Source organism: Carica papaya, chromosome 7 (genome assembly GCF_054855325.1).
Source record: "Carica papaya isolate Zhongbai chromosome 7, ASM5485532v1, whole genome shotgun sequence".
Classification (NCBI taxonomy): Eukaryota; Viridiplantae; Streptophyta; class Magnoliopsida; order Brassicales; family Caricaceae; genus Carica; species Carica papaya.
In genome coordinates, this window is record NC_142315.1 from 9,687,761 (window position 1) to 9,715,534 (window position 27,774).

A 27,774-nucleotide genomic window follows, 5' to 3' on the forward strand; every position below is an offset into this window, starting at 1 on the left:
TCTTCTGCATATGTATGTATAATTTTTCAGTGAATATATATACGTATGAATACATAACTTTTCTCTTCGTCAGTTATCCCCAAATGGCAAATATCCATCCCTCCCTCACAGAAAAAGTGTATAACAAACGGATACATCTGAAAATATTTAGACAAAAAATTAGAAGTCATTTTATGTGAATTAAAAAGTGCCTAATAGAAGGAATATAATATATATATATATATATATATAAGAAAAGAAAAGGTCAAGCAACGCATAGGTGGATGGGCCAATAAATATCTCCAGGCTCCAGTACCTTCCACAACATTCTCTACATCTTCCAGAAGCCACCGACTTTTTCTGTTTCTCTCTAGAAACTACTCTTTCTTCTTCCTCACCAATTCATTTCACCACCTATAAATATATACAATGCGATCCTCCATGTATCTGCAACCAAAAATCAAACTACTCGACAAATCAAATAGCTCGCCTTCAAGTCGTCGGAGAGAGAAAGATGGATGTAAGGATGTTTGAATTAGAGTCACCTATACTGTCGTCGCTGCGACAGTTGATGGAGCTACAAGATACTGAAACAGAGAAATCATTCAACGCTCCGACAAGAACCTACGTGCGAGACGCCAAGGCCATGGCGGCAACTCCTGCTGACGTGAAGGAGTATCCAAACTCTTACGTCTTTGTTATAGACATGCCGGGCTTGAAATCTGGGGATATCAAGGTTCAGGTGGAGGATGACAACGTGCTGCAGATCAGCGGGGAGAGGAAGCGGGAGGAAGAGAAGGATGGAGTTAAGTATTTGAGGATGGAGAGGAGGATCGGCAAGTTCATGAGAAAGTTTTCTCTGCCGGATAATGCAAACACTGATGCGATATCCGCGGTTTGTCAGGACGGTGTTTTGACCGTCACTGTCCAGAAGTTGCCGCCACCGGAGCCCAAGAAGCCGAAGACGATTGAGGTTAAGATTGCCTAAGGTGTGATAAACTACGTAAATCTAGTTTTTGTTGGTGTACGTGCTGTTTCCGGATGTATGTGTTCCGAGTTTGGTGTGTTGCATCGTAGTTTCTTTCTCTTCACAGTAAAAATGTGATTTCATGGTTTTCATGTAATCCTTGTGTGAGTGATAAGATAATGAAAGAGTAAAAATAATTTCTAACAATTTCTGGTGCGAGATTGATGTGATCAGTTCAAATTTAACCACATTTTAAACAAATTAGTACCTAAAAATGGAACAGAACATCTCTTCCTCTTGAGACTTGTAATTGTGGTCCCGGATTTTAGGCGGACTTTAGAAGGTTCTTCAACGTGCTTGGTGAACAGAGCGATGAAAAATCCTTCTTTGTCTTCTACTGGATCAGTTCGTAGCAAATGTTGAGCTGCAAACACAATAAAATCAAGAGGGGGATTCGGAAGATAAAATTTAGGGTTTTTTGAGCAAACGCACTTTACCTCCTTCAAAAACTGGGAGGCCACGTCGATGCCAGTGAGGGAAAGGAGTCCCCAGGTTGAAACCGTAAGATTCAGCAACAGGTAACACAGATTTAATCACATCTTCATTTTCAATTTGATGGATAGAGCACGTGCTGTAAACAACTCTTTCTACTCCTGGAACTATACCAGCAACATTCCATAATTTTATTGATATATATAGTTATGAATATATTCAATAAACATAAAGTTGAGTCACGAAGAAGTCAGGATAATTTGATTTACGAAGAAATGCTTGCCATTTTAACATGCCTAAGTTTTTAAGTCAGCGCTATTAATGATATCGGAGCAAGGTTCCAGTATGGTGACTCTGAACTGCTGTGGTCTTTAATAAGCTTTCTGTTATGATTTGAAATTTGCATGATTTATGGTCTTATAAGCGTATCAAGTACCTTAGTAAAAAAGATGTGATACTCGTGTCCCCATTGAAATGGTTGGTCATTTATAAGCTTTACATGAGTATTTATATCACTCACTATTAATAACTAAAAGTCATGTTAAAGATTATTTATTTAAGTCCAAAAAGTTATTTGAAAGCATATAAATAGTATGAAAGAATATGTTAATCAACACTTATGATGTATGACCTTTAAAAAAATCTAAAGATATCAGGAAGACAAGATTGTTGAACTCCCATATAAAGCTTCAGCCCACTTAATGTCAATCATTGAGAATGAACCTAAGCTTTTCACGGTCAGTTTAAAAATTGTTAGGTTAATGATGTTCATGCCTTGAAAAGTAAGAATGGTATTAGAATTAGGCTCCAACTTACTATCACTATAATGTTAGAAATTGTGTCTACAAAATTGCAATTTGACTGTGAGTTGCCTTAATGAGGACATCAAAAATTTATGATGATAACTGTAATAATCCGAGGCTTTGTTAAAACTATTAATAATTCACGAAGTCTTATGTAACAGCACAAGTCATTCACTTACTAATTTGAGTTTTACCATTTGATGGTTAATAAATTAAGCCAAAAAATTATCAAGTCAATAGTGCTTAGTTCTAGAGGATGACCGATGAAAAATGATTCTTAAGTTTAGATTACCAAAATAAATTAGAAATAATAATTCTACTAAATATCAAAGTATTATACTATTTAGGATTTGAAGGATTACTGAGCCTTTTATTTATGCTACCTAAACATATAATGCAACCCAAATGAAAGACATTTACTTCAAACCATCAGTTCAAGAAAAAGTATAAGCAAAAGTAGACACTTGCTAAAGACTTGAAGTAAACTTACAAGAAAATGCATGTGTAAGAGCCTTCTTTTGAAAGGTTGCAAGTTTGTTCAATCTCCTTGTCTCGTTGCCATCAGAAGAATGACCTATGTTATTCAAGATAGCAACGGAAATTAGAAAAGAATAAAAAAGTATATAATCTGGAACTGAGTTTCAGATTGGTTAGCAGGATGATATCTTCATTCAATGTGAGTAATCAAGTCTTAATATTGATAAAATATTGCCCCTCTTGGAGTACATAAAAAGAATAAAGCGTTTAGTCCCATTGGCGTCCTTTCATTAACAAGATATGTGAAGTCTATAAGCCAGGGAAGACCTCTACTTACCTGCCTCATAAGAAGGAAGCAGATGATCCAATCTCTCAGCAGCAGTTCCAGATCCAGAACAGGAAGGATCTAAAACAATAGCACGGACCTGCAATATGAATTTCAATGTAGTTCCAGAAGACACTTATTAAATGTATCTTCTTCACTCTCTCACTTTCCTTCTTGTGCGCTTAATAATTTCTTTTGCCAAGAAAGTAAACTTTTTCTCTTGTTAACATAATTCAATAAAATAAAAAAGATAGCATCATATAAGAAATTAAGGAACGAAAAACAAGAAGGAATGACATGTTGCAAGGAATTTCAGATGATAACCGCTAAGGCAATAACTTTTGGCTGAACGCAACTAGTTGGCATAAGAAAAATCATGCTGATTTCTGCTAGATCAGATTCATTGACTTCCGATTAGTCCCAAAGTTTTGTCATTAAATTAGTGCATGGTGATAATTTTGTTGTAAGAAGCAAATAAAGCAAGTGATTCAAGGAGTATTTTCAACAGCTGATAGAAAAATAGTGGTTAAAATGTTAATTCACATGTTGTAAAACCACTGGGAACCCAAACAACCATTGTTGTCAGAAATCAAGATCATGTTTACCTTGGAGAATGAAGGATCATTTGGATTTAGGCTCAAAAAATCTCCATGCATAACTTCAACATCTAGTAGCTGGGTTAAGATCTTGAGATAAAAAAACATCAGATAAACGTGCTAAAAGTCTGACTACCAAAGTACACACGAAATTATTATAATTCTGTATGACAGATCATGATGATGATAATAAAGTCCGAACAGTATAAGTAGCAGTTCTCGAATAATAAAGAGACGAGCATTTAAAGAGCAGAAAATTCAGATAATTATAAAAGGATACTAGATGCCCCAGATAATTTGATAGTATCTTTAAGGCGCTTGAGCCTTTCCCCATTTAATTCACATGCGATAACTTTTCCCTTCCCCCTCATGAGGGCAGCTACATGAACGGTTTTGTTGCCAGGAGCTGAACATGCATCAAGAACCTTCAAGTAAAATTCAAACGCATCCCGTGAGCAGCTTGAAGAGACTAAGACTCTAAGAAAAGGTCAAGTCCTGTGTCATTTATGTATTTGACCAATTCTAGATAACTGCCACCAATTTTATAGCTCAAAGCAAGCATTCAATAAGAAGTTCAAAGTAACTAATGTTTTCACTCCTCTCACCCCCCACCCACCCCAAATGCAGACATGTAAATGAAACCTGCAATGGTCATTTGCTCTGTTTTTGGTGACCTGTTCTGCTTTGTTTCAGCAGCAATTCCTCTGTTTTTCAGCCTTTGTCGTGCATCCTGCCTCTGGCCACAGATCGGTCACCTCAGGCCGTCATGCACCGCCCTGCTCAGCCATGAGTCATGACTAGCCTTAATCGCTGGTAGTATGAAGCTTTTTTAGATCAGTCTTCATTCTGAAATTTCTTTTTCTAGTTGCACAACCTTCGTAGTTAGTTACTACAACTAAAGGCCTTCATTGCCTAAAATACTTCTTTCGATCACATCTTAGATCATCTTACAAACCACAGGTACAGATTTATTGGTACATTCAGGTACGTTTTCTACCTCACATATACTAAATGTCTGATAGAAACCCTTTTTCACTGTCTTGGATTATAAACTCGGGAGTTACAAATCATATGAACAACTTCTTTAAGTACTTTAAAAAACCGATATATCGTGTCTCAATAATGAGAAATAGTTACTGTCCATTTTATACTTACTGACGTGCTTCATGTTCCAAAATTATGCACAAATCTCTTTTTAATAAACAAATTATCACATGATTCTAAACTGTAAAGTGATTTTTTTCATTGCGATTTTCAGGACTAGACTTCAGGAATGATGGCACATGTTGAGGCACGGACTGGGTTGTACTTTTTGGATGTACATAAGATGTTACACTCTGCTGTCACTGTTAGTACCTTACACAAGATATGGTTACACGTAGACAATTAGGATAGCTGTTCTTTTCATCCTCAAAGTTACATTTCCCTCCTTATTTAAAGATTCCACTAACAGAAATTTACATTATATGTGTGCGAACTGGCAAAACACAAAAAGTAAATTTTTCTCCGTAATAAAAGAAACAATCTTTCTTTTACATTAATTCATCAAACATTCCTAATATTTCTGGGGCTAGACATAAGAAGTGATGGACTTTCTCAAAGAAAAGAGGCATGTGGGATACAAGTGGATATTTATTATAAAATACAAGACATATAGAACCATAGAGAGACGCAAAACAAAACTGATGACTAAGGGATACACTCAAACTTATGATAGACTACCAAGAAACTTTTATACCAACTGCTAAGATGAATACAATGCAAGTCCTACTGTCCTCAGTCGCCAACTTTGATTAGCAATTACTGCAATTTATTGTAAAGAATGTATTTCTGCATGCAGATCTGGAAGAAAAAATTTATATGAAAATTCCTCTAATATTTCCAAAGAGGCAGGAGCAAATAAAGTGTGTAGACAAGAAAAAGCACTGTATGAGCTCAAGCAATCACCAATAGCATAATTTGGAGGATTCGCAAAGGTAATGCTGACAAACAAGTACAAGCAGAGTCAGCAAGGCCAGATACTGTTTATCAAGTACTCAGACTCTCCTTGAGTACATTGATGATATCATTATTACAGGTGATAATGAAAAAGAAAGATAGGTGCCCAAACAATATCTAGCCAAGAATTTGAGTTAAGATATTTCCTTATGATAGAAATGGCTCATTTGAAGTCAGAATTTTTATTTCCCAGCAGAAGCATATTAGTGATTTCTTGAAGGACACAGGTAAACTGAAATGCAAACTGGCTTGCACACTAATGGATCCCGATCATAAGCTGGGACTAGAAGAGCAAGACACAGAAGTTAATAAGGCGATATACTAGAACTTGGTCGGAAGACTGATATATTTATCACATACGCGACCAGACATTACCTTTACAGTTAGCGTGACAAGTCAGTTTATACTTAACCCTAAATAAGTACATTTACAAGCTAGTTTATGTACACCTCATAACTTGTAACTTGCAGATACATCAACAAAGGGCTTAAGTAGTCCTGGATTCCAAATAATTATCACGAAACTGAGAACTAACAATATCTATTCACCAACTTGAGGGGGAGTATTAGAAAATATATATTTATGTAATTAGAGCAAAGAATATATTAGTAAAATATTTGTATATTTAATTAATTATAAGTTTCCTCTTTTTACCCCAAGAATATGCATATATAAGGCCTCCTTATTCAATAATAGACAACAACAATTCCATTCTTCCACACAAAAATTCAAGTTGTTCAACAAAATATTTTGAGAGTTTCTAAACTTTCTGGATGTTTCATGCAATCAGACCTTTAAGGACGATCTTTAAGACTTTTCAGATGTGATATCTAACAAACTTTAGATGTGATGTTTAGATTTTTTATCACCAAATCCTTAATTGAAAAATTAGCCCTAGTTGTCCTATATCAATCAAATATATGACACTATGACAATCCTATTATGGTCTCAGTCCATTCCTTAAAAATGTTTATATCGTTCAACTCATTCCATTCAATGAACCAAATGAGCTCATAGTGAGCAACATAAATACAAGAAGGTTGCTCACCTCCCATCCAGGTTTAGGATCAAGAACTGCTGCCACCATAGAGCTTGCCCTCCCCTACAAAAATATGCAATGGTGATATACTGATACAATCCAAAATAAAAAGCAGAGAATAAGAAACTAATACCACTGACATTTAAACCAATTTCTTCTTCCAATGCTTTCTGAAATTAATTGAACCCTTACTTGCAAAAACACACTTCCATTCATGACCAGAGGATGACTATGCAAATCACTGCCAGGGGGGAGCATGAGTAAGTCAGGAACCATATCATCTTTCAGTACCTATTCAAGACAAACTTATCACACACATTGAACCAAACCACAAACTACAAGGTAGTATTGGTGAACGAATAAAAATTTGCAAATATCAGATATTCAAACCTAATGTAGCTTATCCTATGAGTGTTGCGAACCAATACATGCATGAGCCTCGAGAACCATGTCTAAATGCATATAGTCATATTCTAAGGTATTTAAAATTTGCACTAAGAAAAAGCTTACTTTTCTAGGCATAATCACATCAAGGTAGAGGGTCTAAATGATGCGAGTTAGGCTGAATCTCTTGATAATAGAAATCCTACAATGGGTTATTATATAAATTTGATTAATAGGAGTAAAAAGCACGCTATAGTGGCAAGATCAAGTTTAGAAGCTGAATATAAAGCCATGGCATAAGGAGTCTATGAGCTACTATGGCTAGAAATTGATGAATGAATTGAAATTGTCATTTGCAAGAGTTGACAATGACATTTTGATAACAAGGCTACAATTAGCATCACTAACAATCCAGTTGAATATGATAAGATCAAACACATTGAGATTAAGTATCACTTTATCAAAGAAAAAATTATGCTGCAGTATTCTAAATACCCTCCATGTAAACTCTGCAACTCCATGAGTTAATTTGCAAGAGGGGTATGAGAGACATCTATGCACCATCCTGAGAGAGTATGGATAATGAGATTGTTGACTACCAAGATTCAATCCCTATTCTCTTATTTCAAAGAAAAAAAAAAGATTTGATCCTTATTCTCCGAACATTCTGTAAATATTACCTATTTAATTGTAGAGCTGTATCCATAATGTCCTTCCAAAAATATTGTAATTGCGTATAAATGTGTAAATGAGCATCATAATAAAACACATAGAAAATTCACATCTTCTCTATGATTTGATCTCCCTCTCGAGCTTGGACCACGAATCACAACAACAATATTTAATTTAGGTGAAAGAAAGTACCTTGTATTGTTTCCCTAGTTCAAGTATTGCAGAATCAACATCCATTTTCAGCGTATTTACACGGAGGTATCGAGGTTTTATAAGATCTGCATCACAAATTAGCAAACTGGATTTAGATAAAGCTTTTCGCCGGACTTGTAACAGTGCCTCATATGGACCAGAAAATACATCTTATGAGAAAGGGAGGGGGGAATAACTAAAAGGATTGAGTACCATAGTCCTGTTTTAGAAGATGTTCTTCTGCATCATATCACCTTACATAAATCAACAATGTGAAAAGAGAATCTGATTCCCCCTAAAATTTTTCTTTTCCTGTCTTTATTTAATAGTATTAACTGCAATATCAACTAAATGGCCGTCTTAAGTCCTTCCAGACTAATAGCTCTAGAACCAAAATGCCCAAACAAAACAAATTACAAAAGAAGCAAAATCAGGAATGTGAGTAAGAAAGAGCACAGCGCACCAGTAGCAGAAGACAAATGCATCAAGTCTTCAATACACCTCACTTTTTTTCTCACCAGTAGCTGCGCTAAGGCTACTTGTAAAGTGTCTTTCTGAAGCATAAGAAACTTCTCTGCATCACCAACTGATGAAATAGCCTAGACAGTAAAATTAATGGAAATATCAACACATTCATCCGAGAACCAAGGAACACAACACATTCATGTAGAAGCACATAAGAATTTGCTCCATTGAAACCAACTACTGCTTAATGGATTCATCAAGTGCTGAAAATAGAGAGACCCACCAAATAAGTGTGTTCAATACTTCCAGTGAAAATAAATCTGATGAGCTATAAAGACAGCATTGTCACATCCCGGCATGAATCACGCACACAAGATATGAAGCTGCCTTTGGTACAGAGGATCCTACAACACTACGAGCACTCACTTATAATCCTACAGCAATTCCTTTGCTTCACCTTGCCAACCAGCCATCATCCACTAAATTTTGGAGTGCAGAACTGTTTCTTGGTACTGTAAAGAAATAAACAGAACTCACACATAGAAGAAAAGACTTGCCAATTTACCTGGCCAAAAAGAATCTCGTAACATATTATATAAATCAACGTCTCTTGCCTCTGCACCAGCAATGAAGATTAAGTATTAGGTAGACATTTCAAGAACAGGGATTTCTTTTTCCAGGATTTTATCCCGCAAAAAATGTAGACATTTCAAGAATTTTGCGTTTCTAGCAATTAAGTGCGATCAATGTTCTTGAATTTGTCAAAGCTAAAGTACAAGAAAAAGAAAAGATAAAAATATATTTAACTGCTAACAAACATATATCATAGAATATACAGTTATACCTTCCATCTATTGTTTAGGATGTTAGCACTCCCCAGCACATCCTTTATGATAGGAAGATCTGAAAACAACTCAAACAGACAAATGAACATAGAGCAAACAATCAGTAAATTCAATTGATGCTAATGAAAGAAAAAACTGCATGAACCCATTAATTTGAGATTTTTCCACGCAAGACTACAATGTAATCCCCAACTTTAAGTAACATATGATGAGAAAGACTTCAAACCCGAACTCATAATGATCACTTGATAAGTCATCTAAAAGGTAAACAACTTCCAAAATGCTACCCATAATAAACAAACTTCAACAAGCACAAAATAGAACAGAAAAAAGGAAAAAGCAAACGTACACTTGAGGGTTTTACACACAAGAGCCAGTGTTGCTCTTTTATTCCTAATAGTAGGGTCGTAGACGAGGGACTTGACGGAGCCGACAGCTTGGCGCCGGCCGTCGCCTTGGATGACGCACCGCAAAACTTTTGCCGCCTCCCTCCTGGCAAAGTAAGCCGACCGCTGAGCGCTGCTGAGCCGTTGATGTTTCGACTTTTCGGCGCCTTTCGAGGACGCCCTTGCTTTGCTATGCACCATGGTTGCAGAGCTCGATCCCTAACAAAATTGCTGTTCGACGATTCAAGAGTTTCCACTGTTTGGTAGCTTAATTTTTTTTTTGAAAAGTAAATCGTTAAAACTCTCTACTAATAGGGAATTATTGTTATATTAATTTGAAATATTTGTTTTAAGTTTTAAAAAATCGAGAGTATTTGGAATTTAATTTGTAAATTTATATTAAAATGATTAATTAAATGTCCGAATATTTTTTAATTCAGTTAATTATCTAATTTTCTAAATGTTATTTATTTGAGTTTTCACTTTTTGATCTTGAGTAACTAAAAGTACTTTGTATTTATAATTAAGTAATTTTAGATAACATTGTTAAATACATAGAAGACATGGTATGTTAGTTATTAAGCTAATGTGCATGATGTATCTTGTTAACATATTAATAAATTTAAAAAATATATTTTTAATTATATATGTTTTATAATTTAAAATAGCTAAAAAAATGCTCATGATCTGTCCATCACATCAATAGATCTTGCATAGAAAAAGGCTCTGGCTAAAGCACTAGCAGTAGATCTTATAGCTATGTCCCTAATCAAAGGAAACTAAAGTAATTTTAGTAGGCACGCCCACTCATAGTAAAAGAAGAAAGACATGTGCATTGCTAGCCAGTTATAAATTATATATACCCATATTCATTACATTATTTATTAATCAATCATCTGAATCCATAAATGTCTTTTTCCAGAGCGAGATCGAATTTTTGGATCATAAGTAGCTTTTTCGAAAAGGCCGCCTATATCTCAAAATCTATCTGGTACTACTTATGCTTATGTTGCTAAATCAACTGCATAATCAATTGGATCAACAAGTCAAATTTTATCTGCTTGCTTGAACGCCTGGTTCTCTTCTCCTAATAATGTCATATGGTGGACGTTAATTCAGCTTCTTTTTTTTTTTTTTTCCTTCTTTGATCTGTCTTATAAACGAGTGAGAGTCTCTCGACCTGAGTAGAAGTGTCAGTCATGTCTGGATTGCCCAATAAAAAAATGCCCCTTATAGGACTCTATTTTAATTTTCACACCTGCCAGAAGCACTTACTCTCACAAATGATTCTTAACTTTAAGGTCTTTGTTTTTTTTGAATAAATTTCAATAATAAATAATTAATATATAGTAATAAAGTTAATTGAATAACAATGACACAAGATAATAATGATAAAAAAAAATTTTATATTTGGATGATTGTATATTAATATATGTTAATTATAATTATTTTGTTTGAATAAAAAGATAGTGTAACTGTATTTTCAGTCAAATTATTAATTTATTCATACCGTATTATATATAATACTAAATGATATATAAAAAATATGTAATGAAATAAAATAAATTATATAAGAATATAATTAAATATGTATTTAAATAAATAATTATTACATATACTTAAATTAAATTTTTATATTTGATAAAATAAATAATTATTATTTATATTATCACATTAATTTAATTTTAATAAAAATAAAATTATTTATATATTAAAAACAAATGCTTGTAATTATTTATTATTATATTAAATTTAAAATTATTTCAAAATATAAAAAATTAAAATATATTTAAAAGAATCATTTATTTAATAGAGTATAACAGAAATTAAGTATATTTAATGAGGGTATAACAAAAATTCAATTATTTGTCCGTCACATACCACCGGTGATTTTTAAAATTTATCCAAAATGTGTCAGTCGTATATCGTTTATTATCATCTCATCATGTTAAATGTTGAAACAAACATGATTTTATCATGCTCGTAGAGTACCACACATTAATTGACTATTATTTATTACTATCCAAATAGAAGGTAATTGTAACACTGGAACCTGAAAATTTGGCTCGGGATAATTTAATATTAACAAAATAATAAATCAAAACAATCTTAATTTTAATTTTTTGTTAATTTTTGGAGAAATATAGATTTGGGATGAAATTGAAATTAATTTTGGAAAAACAGGGTGAAATTATGAATAAGATGGGGTGTATTTGAAAGAGAAATTTAAAACAGGAGATCAAATCGCAAAAAAGAGAAATACGGGCCACGTGGGACGGCCACGTTAGCAGCAACGATGAGTCAGAACGCCCCACGTGGCGGACACGCTAGCATTGATTTCACACGGGTGATCTGCATGCCTAGGTGATCTAAGGACAGATCGCATCCCTCGCGCACGGATAACCCATATCCATTTTCTCTTCGGACGCGATCGAACGACTAGATTTGATCGCGATGGATGACCCAAATTTACACATGGTTCAACCTAAACGGGCTTTAAATCGGATGATCCTCCTCGTTCCACGTCGACGCAAATGGACGGCTAAGATTAGGGGAAGAGAGGTATTTAAATCTCTCTTTAGTCGGTCCCAAAACCCTAGCAGACACCCCTGACCAGAGAAGAAGAAGAAGGGTGGCCGGAGGAAAGCTCAACCACTTGAAGGACGCCATAGTCGCTGCACCGGAGCCACCATCGACGTCGTAAAAGATAGAATTTTTGTCCTTCCTGCTCAGAATTGAATTCCAAACCTCCCCACACCCATATGGGAGCAAAAAGGGCAACGAGTGAGACGAAAAACGCGAGCGAAGCTTGGCTGAGCGGCCACAACTCGAAAACCTCTTTAATGACCCCCTTCCCATTTCCTGTTTTTTTTTTTATTTTTTAACCATCGTGTTCTTTGTTTCTTTTTGGTACAGGTTAGCTGAATAAAAACTCCAACCGCAAATGAGGAATGATGGAGTCGCTGCATCGGGAGACCCCTTCGCCAGTAGGGTCTCTATTTTTCCCTTTCCCGGCCGACAAATGCTTTGTAACCTCGTTTTTCACAGGTTTCCATGGAAAACTGGCCAAAACTGGCCGAAAATAACCAGACCGAAAGGAACTACAGTCGTGGGCGACGAAGTCGACTCTGGAGCACGGCGGCGGAGTCAGCGTCGGAGCACAGCAGCGAGGTCAGCGCCAGAGCACGGTGGCGACATCATGCCGAAACCTTAAACCAGCTGAAAAAGTTTTAAAACACTTATTTTGACCTTTTTGAGATATTTTTTTGGATACGTGACATGTATTTTTTATTTCTACAGGAAAAATTCAGGAAACCTAGAAATCGTTAGGGGACGCAATGAAAAGAACGGTGTTTCAAACATCGATCTGGAGTAAGAATCCCTCACCTCTTTCTCTCGTTACGGTAAATTAAAGTCTAATAATCAATAAATGGTGTGTTTTGTAAAAAGATGCAAATCCCTAAATTAATTATATATTAGTAGTGGAGCTGAAACTGGTCAATGTATATTTTCTATAACTTTGTTATTTATTTTCTCTTATACTGTCTAAAATACTTACTGTTACATCGTGTGCTTTAATTTATTGATTTTAACTGCTTCCTCATTTATCTAGTTTATCTACCTGTGTTGTCCTCATCTGTTGATTGGTTTGCAATAAATGTCTTGATCATGTTTTCCTTAGTTATTAATCTATAGTGCTTGTGTAATTATCACTCTATTATTATGTAAATATCGAATAAGTTGGTGGCGTGTGATTGGTGGCTGGTGAATGATATGAATATATATGCCAAAGGGCTTATCGGGTACCCTGGGTATGGGTATATAGACCCGGTGTAGAGAAAAACTCTACCGTGGAAGTTACCTCAATCAAACAGGGGTGAAAAGTCTCATACCGAAAGGGGTTGAGAGATATAGATCACCCTCATATCGGATGGGGTATCGAGGTAGTAGTATATTTGGCGCCCATTATCGAACAGGGAATGGGAACCACGGATTGATTGATAATTTAATATTGGGTTTACGTGTAAGGAAATATCCCTATGGACCTTCAGAGATACTAGTAAGCAAGTAAGGAGATAAGTTTATTATTATTATTCCTTTAAGTGTGAAATAAAAATGTTATTCGAGTTATTGTTTTCATAAGTCAATTTTGGAAACTCATAAGAGTAAGTCTGAAATAACGTTTTTTAAGGTAAACGAATTTATTTAAAAAAAATAATGGTTCGATTGGTTGTTTGACAATTTTTACCAATGTTTGATTTTTTGGTTAAGTGTGATATTCTTATTAGGTTAGTGTAGTTTATCCCCCTTATTTAACCATTTCATATTAGGAAGATCAAGATCCAAATTCTGAAGAGTAAGAAGGTTGTGAATAAAAATTACCTCCCAAATTCCATCAAAGTTTTCTAGTGGAGGTTAACCCTATAGGATTTTTAGTTATGTTTTGTTTTATTTATTTATTCTGTTATTAGAACTTCCTTAAAAGTATATTCTCGTAACCCTATTAGGTATCATAATTTACTGTGTAAGGAATGTAAACCATAAACTCTTAATTGCTTTCACTTATAATTACTTAATCCAATATTTCCACTTCTTTAAGTTTTAGGTCTTTACACTTAACATAAGAACTGCGTTCCTCGGAACCATTCCTTACACAAAGATTTGAATCATTCAAATACAACCCGACACTCAACTATTTTTTGTGAAATACAAGTATAAGGATATGAGCAGAGGAAGGCCCCCACTAAACTGAATAACCCGAGATGGATCACTTTAAGAGGATGTCGATCGACTCAAAATGCTGGAGAGACTTATCTCTACCTAGCAAGTCCAAAAAGAGAAGAGGGAGTTGTCTGACCCTCCACCATTGCCACAGTATGAGCCACCCCTGTAACGAGAAGATCCAATGCCACCCTGATAAAGTCCTACTCCTCCATCGTATCATCTAGCACCACCACAGTATCATCCAATGCCCCCACCATACAAGCAAGTGCCGCTACAGGGCCACCCGACCCCTCCCCAACATAATCCAGTCCCTTTTCAATGAGACCCGACTCCGCTCATGATGGATTCAGTCTACATTAAGAGATATAAGAGACTTAACTCATCTACCTATGCATGGTATCTTTCTTCGAAGAGGCCGAGTACTGGTTAACAGAGTCAGAGAAGGCATTCACGACTCTTAGGGTGGCTCCCGAATAGAAGGTCGTACTTGCCACCTACATGCTCGTGAGTGAGATAGGTTGCTAGTGGTAGCTGAAGGAGGCCACCCTGCCCATTCCAGTCACTTGAGAACAGTTCTTAAGTGACTTCAATATAGAGTACCTCCTAGAGTATCTTCGACATTTGAAGGAAATGGAGTTTGCACACCTGGTCCAGAGTGAGATGACAGTGTCTGAGTATGCCCAAATATTTCTAGAGTTTAGTCGGTATTCTCTTAAGAGCATGATGGATGAAGGCAAAAAGGCAAAGAAATTTGAGTGGAGCCTCCGTCCTGAGATCAAACAACAACTATATTTATTTAAGTTCAGCACTTACTCAGCAGTTCTAACCAAGACACAACGAATAAAGAGGGACCTTTATATCTTCCCTTTAGTAGTGGATAGTACCAGAGCCTCGGTTCCACACAATAGGTCAGCATTTACTGCTCTGATTCACTAAAACAAGAGACCTAAGCCTGCGACTCAAGCTCCTTATCAGGCTCTGGTAACAAAACGTGGTTGGACTTGTTAGTACTGTGGCAAGGATCATAAGGACCGATCCTGTTATCACCTCAACAATACCTATAAATATGTAAAAGTGTTCAGCACTACGCGAAAGAGTGCCTGCAAAATTAGAATCAGGTCAGACCTCTAATTCAAGTTAGAGCCTATGCCCTCACCCAATAGGATGTTGAAGCCAATCCGGATATGATATAGGGTATGTATACTATCTGTAATCATTTTGTACATGTTTTAATTGATACCGATGCCTCACATTCCTTTATTTCATATGCTTTTATAAAAAATTTGAATGTATTACCTAAAAATCTTGATTCTGTGTTGTTTGAGTCTACTTCTTGGAATGAGACACTACTAGAAAATTTCATATATAAAGCTTGTATTGTAGAACTAACAGATAGAAAATTGAGTATGGACCTGATAACACTAGACACGAAGGATTTTGATGTAATTCTGGAAATGAATTGGTTAGCAGCATATCACGCAACCGTATATTATTTTCATAAGAAGCTTGTATTCAATCTTCCTAACAAATAGTCATTCTCACAAATTAATAAAAGTTTAAATATTATTCCCTCATGGTAACTGTATTGTTTTTATGATGTTTTAACTCAGTTGTCCTTTTCTACATTAACCAAACATAAGAAATAAATTTGCATCTAAGAGATTCCTATGGTCCGATAATTCTTGGATGTATTTTCTAATGAACTACTTAGACTGTTAGCGGATAAGAAAATTGAATTTACTATAGATCTTCAGTCTGGTACCCAGCCCATTTTAGTTATCTTTTACCGTGTGAGTCGTGTGGAGATGAAATAATTGATTAAATAGGTCAAAGAATTACAGGATAGTGAGTTCATCTGACATAGTATATCTCATTCGGGTACTGGAGTTATGTTTGCAAGAAAAAGGATGGGTCTCTGAGATTGTGTATTGACTATAGGGGATTGAACAAAATCACAATCAAGAACAAATACCTCTCTAGGATCGATGATTTTTTCTATCAATTACAGGGTGCTCATTTCTCCAATTTTGACTTGCGTTCGGGTTTCCATCAATTAAAGATTAGGGCAGAGGACATCCTAAAGATGACCTTCAAAATTCGGTATGAGCATTATGAGTTCTTGGTCATGCCATTTAGGTTAACCAATTTACCAACCATTTCTATGGACTCGATGAATAGAATTTTCAAGTAGTTTCTGGATCAGTTCGTTACAGTATTTATTGATGATATCCTAGTCTATTCAAAGAGTAGAGAGGAATACGCTCAGTACTTGACTCAGGTTTTATAGGTTCTCAGGAGAAAGAAACTATATGCAAAATTAAGCAAGTATGGATTTTGGCTCGAGTAAGCTACCTTCCTAAGACACATAATATCAAATGATGAGATGTCAGTGAATCCCGAGAAGGTTGAGGCAATACTGAGTTGGAAGAAATTGACTTCGATTAAGGAAAATCGTAATTTTTTGGGAATGATGGGTTATTACCTCATGTTTGTGAAAGAGTTTTTAAATCTAACCAATTCCTTGACCAGACTTAGGAAGAAGAATGTCAATTTTGAGTGGAATAAAGACTGTGAAATGAGTTTTACAGAACTTAAGAAGCGATTGACTAAGGCACCAGTTTTAGCTCTGTCGAGTGGGACAGGTGGGTACACAGTGTATAGTGATGTTTCCTTCAGAAAAGTCGTAACTTATGGGTTCAGGCAGTTGAAAAGTCATAAAAAGAATTACCCCATCCACAACTTAGTACTTACCACTATTATCCACGTCTTGAAGACCTGACGCCACTACTTGTATGAAGAGACTTTTGAAATTTATACGGACCATAAGAGTTTGAAACATATATTCACTCAAAATGATCTCAATATGCGTTAAAAGCATTGGATAGAGCTCCTCAAGGACTACGATTGTTAGCTCTTATGTCACTTGGGGCAAGGGTAATGTGATAGTCGACATGCTCTTTAGAAAAATGCAGATATGTTGGCTCGCTTAATAGTTTCTGAATGCAGGATAATAAGGGTTGCGCAACAAATACGGCTTCAGAATTTTAAAAAAACTACATGCATGACCCATCTAACTATTCAACCCAAACTGATTCAAAGAATAAAGGAAGTTCAACTGACTGACTTCACCCTAGCAGCTCTAAGAAAGAATACAGAAGGGGTGTAAATCTAGAATTTCAAGTCTCTGCTGATGAGTTGCTCAGGTTCCAGGATAGGGTGTGTGTTCTATATGAGAGTAAACTAAAATGGGATATTATGATAGAGGCTCACAGTTCAAAGTTCACCATACATTCCAGAAGAACTAAGATGTATCAAAGCATGTGACCCCGATTCTGGTGGAGTTGGATGAAAAAGAAAATTACTGATTTCGTCTCTAAGTGTTTTGTATGTCAGCAGGTTAAGGCATAGAGCATCAACACCTAAGCGGGCTACTTCAGCTATTACTAATCCCGAAGTAGAAATAAGAACATATCATTATGGATTTTGTAACATGGTTGCCTAAGGCACGCTCGAGGCATGCCATATGGGTAATTGTTGATCGATTTACCAAGTTCTCTCATTTTTTAGCCATCAGAATGACTGACCCTTTAGACAAGCTAGCAAGATTCTATATTCAAGAAATAGTTGGGCTACATAGAGTTCCGATGATAGTGGTATTTGACAGCGACCTCAAGTTCACCTCTCAGTTTTAGTTAAGTTTTCAACAAGTAATGAAAACAAAACTATCCCTCAACACATCATTTCACCCTCAAACAGATTGACAGTTAGAGTGAACCATTTGTACATTAGAGGATATGCTCAAGGCTTATGTTTTAGATTTTAGAGGACATTAGGACGATTACCTACGCCTGATAGAGTTTGCCTATAATAACGGTTATCAAACAAGTATCGGCATGATTCCGTATGATACATTGTATAGCTGACCTTGTAGGTCGCCGATATGTTAGGACGAGGTGGATGATAGAAAATTAATTGACCCAAACCTTATGGATGGACTATAGCTAAGATAAGTAAAATTAGAAAAAAAATATTTAGACAACTTAAAGTAGACAGAAAAGTTATGTGAACACCCAAATGAGAAATTTAGAATTTAAGAAGGTCAATCGAATATTTCTTAAGGTCACCCCCTTTAAGGAGATCAATAGACTTGGAAAAAGGAAAAAGTTAAACCTCCGACTTATCGGACCTTTTGAGATCTTGGACAGGGTTAGTACATCCGCCTACAGACTAGTACTATCTCCAAAGTTATCCAAATATTTCATGTGTCTATGTTACGCAAGTACAACCCAAATACCTCGCATATATTGTCTCATGAGCAACTTCTTCTCCAGAATGATCTATCGTATGAGGATAGGACCCCAAACTATTTGACTAGTGAGAAAGCGACAAATTTGAGGGACCAAATTTTTTTTTAAGGAGATGAGAGTTGTAACACCTAGATTCAAAAATTTAGTTCGAGATAATTTAATATTAACAAAATAATAAATCAAAACAATTTTAATTTTAATTTTTTGTTAATTTTTGAAGAAATATGAATTTGGTATAAAATTAAAATTAATTTTGAAAAAACAGGGTGAAACTGTGGATAAAGGGGGTGTATTTGAAAAAAATTTAAAATAGGGGGTTAAATCGTAAAAATAAAAATACTGACCACGTGGGATGGCCACGTCAGCAGCAACTGCGAATCAGAACGCGCTGCATGGCAGATACACTGACACCAGTTCCACGCAGGAGCCACGAGTGCGATCTGCGTGCCTAGGGGATCCAATGACCCAGATCGCATCCCGCGTGCACGGACGGCTCAGATTCGTTTTCTCTTCAGACGCAATCAGATGACTGGATTTGATCGCGATGGATGATCCAGATTTGCACACGGATAGGCTTAAACGGGCTTCGAATTGGACCACTATCCTCGCTCCATGTCGATGCGAATAGATGACCAGGATCAAGGGAAAAGAGATATTTAAACCTCTCTTCAGTCAGCTCTCAAAACCCTAGCTAATACCTTTGACTGGACAAAAAAAAGAAGGGCAGCTAGAGGAAAGCTCAGTTGTTGGAGGGACACCGTCACCGCCCCACTAGAGCCACCACCAAAGTCGAAAAAGGTAGAATTTTTTTTCTTCTGCTCAGAATTAAATTTTGAACCTCTCCACACCCATATATGAGCAAAAAGGGTAACGAGTGAGTCAAAAAATGTGAGCGGAGCTTGATCGAGCTACTGCGATCGCAACTCGAAAATGTCTCTAACAACCCCTTTCTCGTTTCTTGTTTCTTTTGATTTTTTGATTATCATGTTCCTCATTTCTTTTTGGTGCAGGTTAGCCGAAGAAAAACCCTGACCGCAAAAGGAAGAACAGTGGAGTCGCTGCACCAAGAGACCCTTCCACCGGTAGGGTCTCGATTTTCTCATTTTTCAGCTGACAAAGGCATCATAACCCTTTTTTTCTGCAAGTTTTCATATAAAACAGGCCAAAATTGGCCAAAAATGGCTAGACCGAGAGGAACTACCATTGTGGGCGACAGAGCCAGCGCCAGAGTATGGCAGCGCTACCGTGCCAAAACCCTAAACTTTTCGAAAAAGTTTAGAAACACTTATTTTAGTTTTTTGGAGTATTTTTGGATACGTGAAGCGTATTTTTTATTTTCACAGGAAAAACTCATGAAACTCAAGAACTGCTGGGGGTGTAGTGAAAAGAACGGTATTTCAAACACCAATTCGAAGTAAGAATCTCTTACTCTTTTCTCCCGTTATGGTAAATTAAAGTCTAATATCAATAAATAGTGTATTTGTAAAAAGATAGAAATTACTAAATTAATTACTGGTCACCAATAGAGCCGGAACCGGTCAGTATATATTTGTCATAGTTTTGTTGTTTATTTTCTCCTATATTGCCTAAAATGTTTACTGTTACATCGTGTGCTTTAATTTATTGATTTTAACTGCTTTCTCGTTTATCTAGTTTATCTACCCGTGTTGTCCTTATTTATTGATTGGTTTGCAATAAATGCCTTGATTATGTCTCCCTTAGCTGTTAATCTATACTGTTTTTGTAATTATCACTCTATTGGTATGTAAACATGGAATTAGTTGGTGGCTAGTGATTGGTGGCTGGTGAATAATGTGAATATATATGTTAAAGGGCTTATCGGGTACCCTAGGTATGGGTGTACGGACCTAGTGCACAGGAAAATTCTACCATAGACGTTACTTCAGTCGAACGGGGATGAGAAGTCTCATACCGGAAGGAGTTGGAAGGTATAGATCACTTTCATACCGGACGAGATATCGAGGTGGTAGTATGTTTGACGTCCATTACTGAACGAGGTATGAGAACAACCGGTTGATTGATAATTTGATATTTGGTTCACACGTAGGGGTATATTCCTATAGATTTCCAAAGATACTAGTAAATAGATAAGGAGGTAAATTTATTGTTATTGTTCCTTTAAGTGTGAAATAAAAATGTTATTTGATTTATTGTTTTCATAGGTCGATTTTGAAAACTCATAAGGGTAAGTATAAAATAACGATTTTTAAGTTAAACGAATTTATTTAAAAAGAAATAATTGTTATATTAGTTGTTTGACAATTTTTACCAATATTTGATTTTCCGTATTAGTGTTAAATATGATATTCTTATTAAATTAGTGTAATTCATCTCTTTTATTTAACAATTTCAGATCATGATGATCAAGATGCAAATTTTGTACAGAAAAGCTTCTTTTACTATGTAAAAGTGTTGAGAAAAGCTAGCTTAGTTTTTTTGTGTTTAAATTAGTCATTTTATTTTTTAAAAAATATTCAAATAAACCCACACTGTTCAAACAATTAACACCTTTAAATATGTATACGCGTAGAAGCTGTCGAAGCTCGAACCAAAAAATGTGAACCTTCATCAAGCTTCTTCCTTTCTCTCTGTTACGCACCTAGCAGAATCCGAAGCTTATATACGATAAGCTTCCATTCCTCGGTTCCTCTTTCGTTAAGCTTCCTCAATCTGAAGGTTCTTCAATCTCCAAATCTGAAGCTTTCTCAATCTTCAAATCTGAAGCTTCTTCAATCTTCAAACCTGAACTTTCCTCTTTTATTTCTACAACACGCAGGAATCTGCAACAAGGGAAGCTTTAGAATCCCGGAGCATTTAGGCTAGAAAATAGGTAAATTTTTTAACCCAAATTATATTGCACAACTGATGAATTTTGTGACATACGAACTTTAATTTTTTTTTTTTAACGTGCATGAAGACTGTGAATTTAGAGTGTGTGATTTTTATGTATGATTCATCGAATACTATATTTTAATTTTAACACTTAATTCTCATGATTAATTTTTTGTTTGTGTTTTACTTCTGTTTGGTGATAATTTATGTCGTTCGGTTAATTTAGAGAGACGTATAGGCCGTAGGTTGTTGTCAATGAAGAGACATAAAGGCTGCTCGTAATGTGCTCGACAAAACGCCTCAAATGACTCTTTGAATCAATTTAATATTTTCTTGCTTGTCACATTATGCTCAACAAGGTGTTCATATTATTATTTTCGTATTTAGTTAGTGATACATATTATTTTTGTAAATATAAATGGAGTATAATTTGAAAGATTGAGAAAAGGGTGTAATTAGTGCTCAAGGCATTCCTTTCTTGATAAAAGAATGTAGTGATGATGAGGGAAAAAGTGGTACACATTTATAAAAGAATTATGGTCTGTCTGGTGAAGATGGTGTAAGAGATATTTCTCTAGAAAATGTATTTGACAATATGAGGGTGTAAAAGAGCCTCTGAATCTGCAATGAGAATACTATAGCATCTAACTAGTGTCTCCTTCGAATTGAATGTTCCGGCCATTTTTGTGTGAAATCTCCTTAATGTCTATTTGGGTAAATGTTCTAGTCACAACCCATGATGAACTTAAACAAGTCAAGAGGTGTTGGAATCAAAATCCTCTTAGATTGCCATAATTTATTAAGTACATTCTAATATTACGATATCTATCATCAAAATCCTCTTTCCTATTAGTATATGTGTAACGGCCCCATAATTTTTAAAATGAATTGTATATTAAAAATATCAAATGCGGAAGCGAAGTCAAAAATTGGATTAACATCCCTTACACTAAAACCAAAAACGTGCTTACAAAATATAAAAGATCAACTACCTAAAGGAGAAACTTGAAAGTAAAAGCTACGAATATGACTATGGAGTCTTTAGGTGTCCCCTTCGTCGTCCTCCTGCGGAACCGACTCGGGAACAATGTCTTCCTGATCTGAAATGATTAAATAAGGAATGAGCTACACTAGCCCAGTAAAGACATCACGATATCTCACCGTCACGGAGGTAAAGGTGGATAGAAAACACAAAAAAGACCAATGGAGCATAATTTACAACAAATCTTTTTATCAATAATAAAACCTTCACCATTCACTTACCTCGGTGAAAATCATAAAACAATATACGAAAGCAATAACATCATCATCATCATGAAATCATATATAAACTGTATAACATAATATTTATCAAACATTTCGTAATTCAATCGTTACACAATATATTTTCCTCATTTACCAGCCCACTAGTATCCATGGGGATCCATAGGGGTCCCGCTACCCGTTAACCCTTAACGCTTGAAATCATATTCCAGGGCCGTCCCCATATCTCGTCCGGTATGGACGCCAAAACACATAAGATCCTTTCCCCTGTGGCCAAATCAGAGCCAAAATCCCGGCCAAACGGCCGGAAAACACGGCCGAAACCCAGCGGCGCCGCCGCGCCCCTCCTCGGTTTTTGCCTCCGATGAGGCCCTTCCCGACCTCCGTTTAATGCAATTTTTATATCACCGTGATCACCATTCTTTTCTCTACAAGTTGATCGGAGCCGAATCACCAAAACACGAACTTCACCGGAGAGCCGCCGCACCCGAGAGCACCGCCGCCGGTAAGCTTCGGTTTTCCGTAATTTTTTGGCCCCCCGAGGGCCCTAGAGTTGTTTAATCGCAAGGATCGATGCAAGTGTGGCCGAATTCGGCCGGAAACGGTCGAAAACGGCCAAATTGAGGCGAATCGCCGCCGCAAGCGGCGGCGCCGTTGCCGGAATTGCGATATTGGCCGAAAGGGGCCCTGGGCTTAATTTGGAATTTTTTTTGGAACACGTGCAGGTACCAGTAGTGCGTTTCAGTTCCCCGAAAAAAATTCAGGAAAAATTAGGGATAGCCTGTAGGCACACTGTGAAGCCGTGTTCGGACCCCAAAACGAGTAAGGACCCCTCACCCTATTTCCTATCACGGTATTAAAGTTCAATAAATGATAAAATGACATTTCATGAATCAACGAATGTGTGAAATTGCTTAAGGTCGCTAATGGAGCCCGAGTCTAGTGTGTTGTCGGTTAACTGTTATTTGGCCTGTTTTATAGTTTTAAATGCAGTATGAGATTTGATGTTTTCATTTTATAGTTTCGTGTGCATATTTTACTGTTTTATTGATTATAGATTGAATGACTGGGATATTGATGCTGTATGTTGTCTGTTTGGCATAAATTACCGTTTTATTTGTTTGTATGTGAATTGATGATGCTGACTGAGGAAAAAAGAGAATGAAAGATTATGTAAATGGGTAATCGTATAATGTGGTCAGCCTGACTAGATATTCTGGGAGATGGTGGACGGACCGGGTCCGTAGGGAACCCTACCGGGATTGTGGTCTCCCATACCGGACGGGGTATAGAGATCTTATGTGTTTTGGCGCTCATACCGGACGGGGTATGGGGACGGCCCGTTTCACCCTCATACCGGACGGGGTAATGAGGTTTATAGTTTTAGCGCCCATACCGGACGGGGTATGGGGACAGCCCTGGAATATGATTTCAAGTGTTAAGGGTTAACGGGTAGCGGGACCCCTATGAATCCTCATGGATACTAGTGGGCTGGTAAATGAGGAAAATATATTGTGTAACGATTGAATTACGAAAGGCTTGATAAGTATTATGTTATACAGTTTATATATGATTTCATGATGATGATGATGTTATTGCTTTCGTATATTGTTTTATGAATTTCACCGAGGCAAGTGAATTGTAAAGGTTTTATTATTGATAAAAAAATTTGTTGTAAATTATGCTCCATTGGTCTTTTTGTGTTTTCTACCCACCTTTACCTCCGTGACGGTGAGATATCGTGATGTCTTTACTGGGTTAGTGTAGCTCATTCCTTATTTAATCATTTCAGATCAGAAAGACATTGTTCCCGAGCCGGTTTCGCAGGAGGACGACGAAAGGGACACCTAAAGACTCCATAGTCATATTCGTAGCTTTTACTTTCAAGTTTCTCCTTTAGGTAGTTGATCTTTTATATTTTGTAAGCACGTTTTTGGTTTTAGTGTAAGGGATGTTAATCCAATTTTTGACTTCTCTTCCGCATTTGATATTTTTAATATACAATTCATTTTAAAAATTTCGGGGCCGTTACAATATGAGATTCTCATTCCTTCGAATCTTTTTCCATTTTAACTTTAGTTTCCTTTCTACCATCATATCCTTTGTTACGCCAATCGTAACATTCTTCCATGACCTCTTAACCTATTTATCATCATATTGATTAACTAAGTCATTTTACTAATCTTTGACATAGGTACTCATGATAGCTCTATAGTCATGTAAGTTGCAAAAAGAGACAAAAGCAACACCAAAATTTATTTTTAGTACATAATCTACTAGAGAGAAAAGTCATTCTCAAATCTAATATTTGTCGTTTTTAGTAGTTTTTTCTTTTACTCATATCTATAATTACAGTATAATAAGTTGCTAAAGTTTCTTCAAAAAGCACTAAAGACATGACAAAAGAATATTTAATTTCTTTAACCATTACAATGAAGAAAAAAAAGTAAATCTATCAACATTTACGAATTTTTATTTTCTTCATATTCTTCATATCTTTACTTTTATTTTATGATCAATATTTTTACTTTCAATCTTTATACATGTTTATACACACACACACACACACACACTCTTACACAGAAACATATATTATTTAGAAATGAGAATTAGAAATTATTTTTGTTAAAATCTTGCTAGAGTTTAATTAACATCATAAACGATTGAATTATTAACATAATATTACAAAAAAAAAACCGATGACAACATAAAATGTTCTTGAATGCCAACATAAAGACTACAATACTATTAAGTAAGAACTAACAAGTGGTTCGATGATTGTGGAATCCTTCATAGGTTGTTATTATGTAACTGGGATCCTCTTTATCTCTTTCAACTCTTTTCTTCACTGGACAACCTTCAATTGAACATTTGTAGTAATTCCTGTTCATTACATATAACATGCTCATATTTATAGGCAGTCTTTAACCTATTTTTTTTACTTATTAATATTTTATAAGTCTTGTTAAATTAAAATAGAAACAAATAATATTTAAGCACCTACTGTTGTACTTTAAATACATATATATTATAAATTATTAATATAATAAATTATTTATATGTCCTGTTAAATCATTTTGATGTGTTCAAATTTATAAACATTTTAAAATTAAAATCTCGTTATTTATGCATTGTTATAAGTTAAATAAAAACATACTAATGAAATACATATTTTGTTTATTTTCAATAACTTATAATTTCATGCACATATAAAGTTTATCCACTTATAAACAAAAATAAAAAATATCTATAATAATTAACAAATAATTGTTTAAGTTAAACAACCCCACCATAGATATGATTTTTGAGTTCTTAAGGGGTGAAGAAGGCTTCCCTTAATGTAGGAAAAGAGAAGCAATGGTGAGAATGTAAGAATAATATAAGTTGTATAAAGGAATATATTATGTAAAAGGATAAATAAAATAATATTTTTTTAAAAAAAAAATTCCTTTTTAAATTGTAAGGTGAGATGATGAAAACTAGTAAATTCAATTATAATCATATGTAACTATAAAATCCTTATGTAATGAATATATTGGAACCATACCTTGGATTTGGGCTATTCTTCACCATCTTCTTACCATATTTCCTCCACTTGAATCCATCATCCAATATCTCAACTTCTGATTTTGTCTTAAATGCATATCTTTCTTTCACTTCCTTCTTATCCTCCCTTTCAATCTCTCCTGCACACAAAATCAATCCCACATAATTCTCATTTTTAATTTTTTTTAGTAGTGCATTCCCAAAGTTCCAACGAAAATTTTACATAATTTAATATTTAATTTTCATTATTTTTAAATAAAAAATTCCATGAATTTTTTAGTAAATTGCACAATTTTTTTATTTTATTTTATTTCAAATACATGAGACTAAATATTCAAATGCTAAATTATATTAATTTTAACTTTTGTGATGATTACCCATTTTAAAATAAAACCATATAGTGTTTATAATAGTTGTTAATAATCATATAGTATAATTATTATATAAGTCCTGTAAAAGTCTTCAAGACCCTTATTTTGCAAACTTTTTTTTTTTTTCTTAAAAACTATCAATTATATATTTATTTTGAAAAATACTAATACCAAGAACATAAATTTGCCTCTGCAAAATATCAAAATTCCATGAATCACTTAAAAAATTTATCTACTATCAACCATCATAAAAGAAGTTTCAACAAAATATGCCTATTTTCTCTAATTACAATAAAAATAAAAATAAGAATGAACAAAATTAAAAAAATTGAAAAACAAATTTGTCGTGAAACTATTTGCTCTAACTCAATTCTTTATTTTTTTTATAAAAAAAAAAGCAATTAACAAAATAAATATGAAATTAATATATGTTTTTGACAAATAAATATTTAAATAAAGAAAATAAATATGTAAACTTACCTATAATGGGGAATTGAGGTTGCTTGACTATAGTGGTAGCAGTTGTAGCACTTCGCGAAGGCTGGGTAACTATAGTAGTAATAGTTGTATTAATCTGTGGAAACTGAACTGGTTGAGTTGGGATGTGAAGAGAGTTTTGAGTATTGGAGCCGAAGACCAGTGAACTAAGGTCGTCGTCTTCTACCCTAACCCATTCATCTTCATAAAAAAAACTGAACAAGTTCGGTGCCTCAAAATTGGCTTCTGGTGATTCTTGCCTATCAGTAGAACTAGACATGTTTTGATCCTCTTATATACGCACACACACACACACATATATATATATATATTACAGACGAGTATGTGTGTGTATATATATACATATGTATATGTATATGTCAACTATCTTCTTCTCTGGGTAGGCTGCTTCTGTTGAATTTCGAGTGAAAGCATTGGAAACTTCAATGAAAATGCTTCGTGCCTAAGGAGTCATATTTTCTCATTAATATTTTATTTTAATTTTAAAATTTATTAAAGTTTAATAAATTCTATAAATATAATTAGTGCATTTTAAATTTTATTTTTATAAATTTTAATAAAATAATTAAATTACAAATATAAAATGATGTA

The 27,774-nt window shown here is 35.0% G+C and overlaps 3 protein-coding genes across 5 annotated transcripts; 1 reads left to right on the forward strand and 2 right to left on the reverse strand.

Annotated features, from left to right (window-relative positions):
* Positions 1–40: 40 nt before the first annotated feature.
* LOC110809249 (S-adenosyl-L-methionine-dependent methyltransferases superfamily protein) lies at positions 41–9,917 on the reverse strand. 2 transcript variants are annotated; one of them, XR_015813125.1, is made up of 15 exons: positions 9,584–9,917; positions 9,234–9,292; positions 8,955–9,005; positions 8,388–8,523; positions 7,925–8,010; positions 6,869–6,967; positions 6,686–6,739; positions 3,920–4,064; positions 3,649–3,710; positions 3,056–3,143; positions 2,732–2,815; positions 1,444–1,605; positions 1,215–1,370; positions 296–426; positions 41–137 (listed from the first exon to the last, which is right to left on the reverse strand). XR_015813125.1 is itself a non-coding variant. In XM_088207079.1 (14 exons), the coding sequence occupies exons 1-14, from the start codon at positions 9,819–9,821 to the stop codon at positions 374–376; spliced, it is 1,473 nt and encodes a 490-aa protein (XP_088063205.1). In that variant the 5' UTR covers positions 9,822–9,917; the 3' UTR covers positions 41–373. The 2 variants fall into 2 exon arrangements, 1 of the variants encoding a protein (XP_088063205.1); XM_088207079.1 differs by having other exon boundaries at positions 41–426.
* LOC110809250 (17.1 kDa class II heat shock protein) lies at positions 382–1,153 on the forward strand. Its single transcript, XM_022035017.2, has one exon. It carries the CDS (start codon positions 494–496, stop codon positions 965–967), a length of 474 nt encoding a protein of 157 aa, XP_021890709.1. The 5' UTR covers positions 382–493; the 3' UTR covers positions 968–1,153.
* Positions 9,918–25,384: 15,467 nt separating the features above from the next.
* WRKY50 (WRKY DNA-binding protein 50) lies at positions 25,385–27,592 on the reverse strand. 2 transcript variants are annotated; one of them, XM_088207884.1, is made up of 3 exons: positions 27,166–27,592; positions 26,316–26,454; positions 25,385–25,625 (listed from the first exon to the last, which is right to left on the reverse strand). In XM_088207884.1, exons 1-3 carry the CDS (start codon positions 27,440–27,442, stop codon positions 25,601–25,603), a joined length of 441 nt encoding a protein of 146 aa, XP_088064010.1. In that variant the 5' UTR covers positions 27,443–27,592; the 3' UTR covers positions 25,385–25,600. The 2 variants fall into 2 exon arrangements, with proteins under 2 accessions (XP_088064010.1, XP_021890732.1); XM_022035040.2 differs by having other exon boundaries at positions 25,385–25,651; positions 27,166–27,589.
* Positions 27,593–27,774: the final 182 nt, after the last annotated feature.

Excerpts from the sequence above, each read along its gene's own strand:
- LOC110809250 (XM_022035017.2), top strand. The coding sequence starts at position 494 with ATGGATGTAAGGATGTTTGAATTAGAGTCACCTATACTGTCGTCGCTG.
- LOC110809249 (XM_088207079.1), bottom strand. The coding sequence starts at position 9,821 with ATGGTGCATAGCAAAGCAAGGGCGTCCTCGAAAGGCGCCGAAAAGTCG. Across the intron at positions 9,293-9,583 it reads TGTGTGTAAAACCCTCAAGT|ATCTTCCTATCATAAAGGAT; the intron begins GTACGTTTGCTT and ends AGTTGTTTTCAG. Across the intron at positions 6,968-7,924 it reads AACTAGGGAAACAATACAAG|GTACTGAAAGATGATATGGT; the intron begins GTACTTTCTTTC and ends TGTCTTGAATAG.
- WRKY50 (XM_022035040.2), bottom strand. The coding sequence starts at position 27,442 with ATGTCTAGTTCTACTGATAGGCAAGAATCACCAGAAGCCAATTTTGAG. Across the intron at positions 26,455-27,165 it reads ACCTCAATTCCCCATTATAG|GAGAGATTGAAAGGGAGGAT; the intron begins GTAAGTTTACAT and ends TTTTGTGTGCAG. Across the intron at positions 25,652-26,315 it reads AAGAATAGCCCAAATCCAAG|GAATTACTACAAATGTTCAA; the intron begins GTATGGTTCCAA and ends TGTAATGAACAG.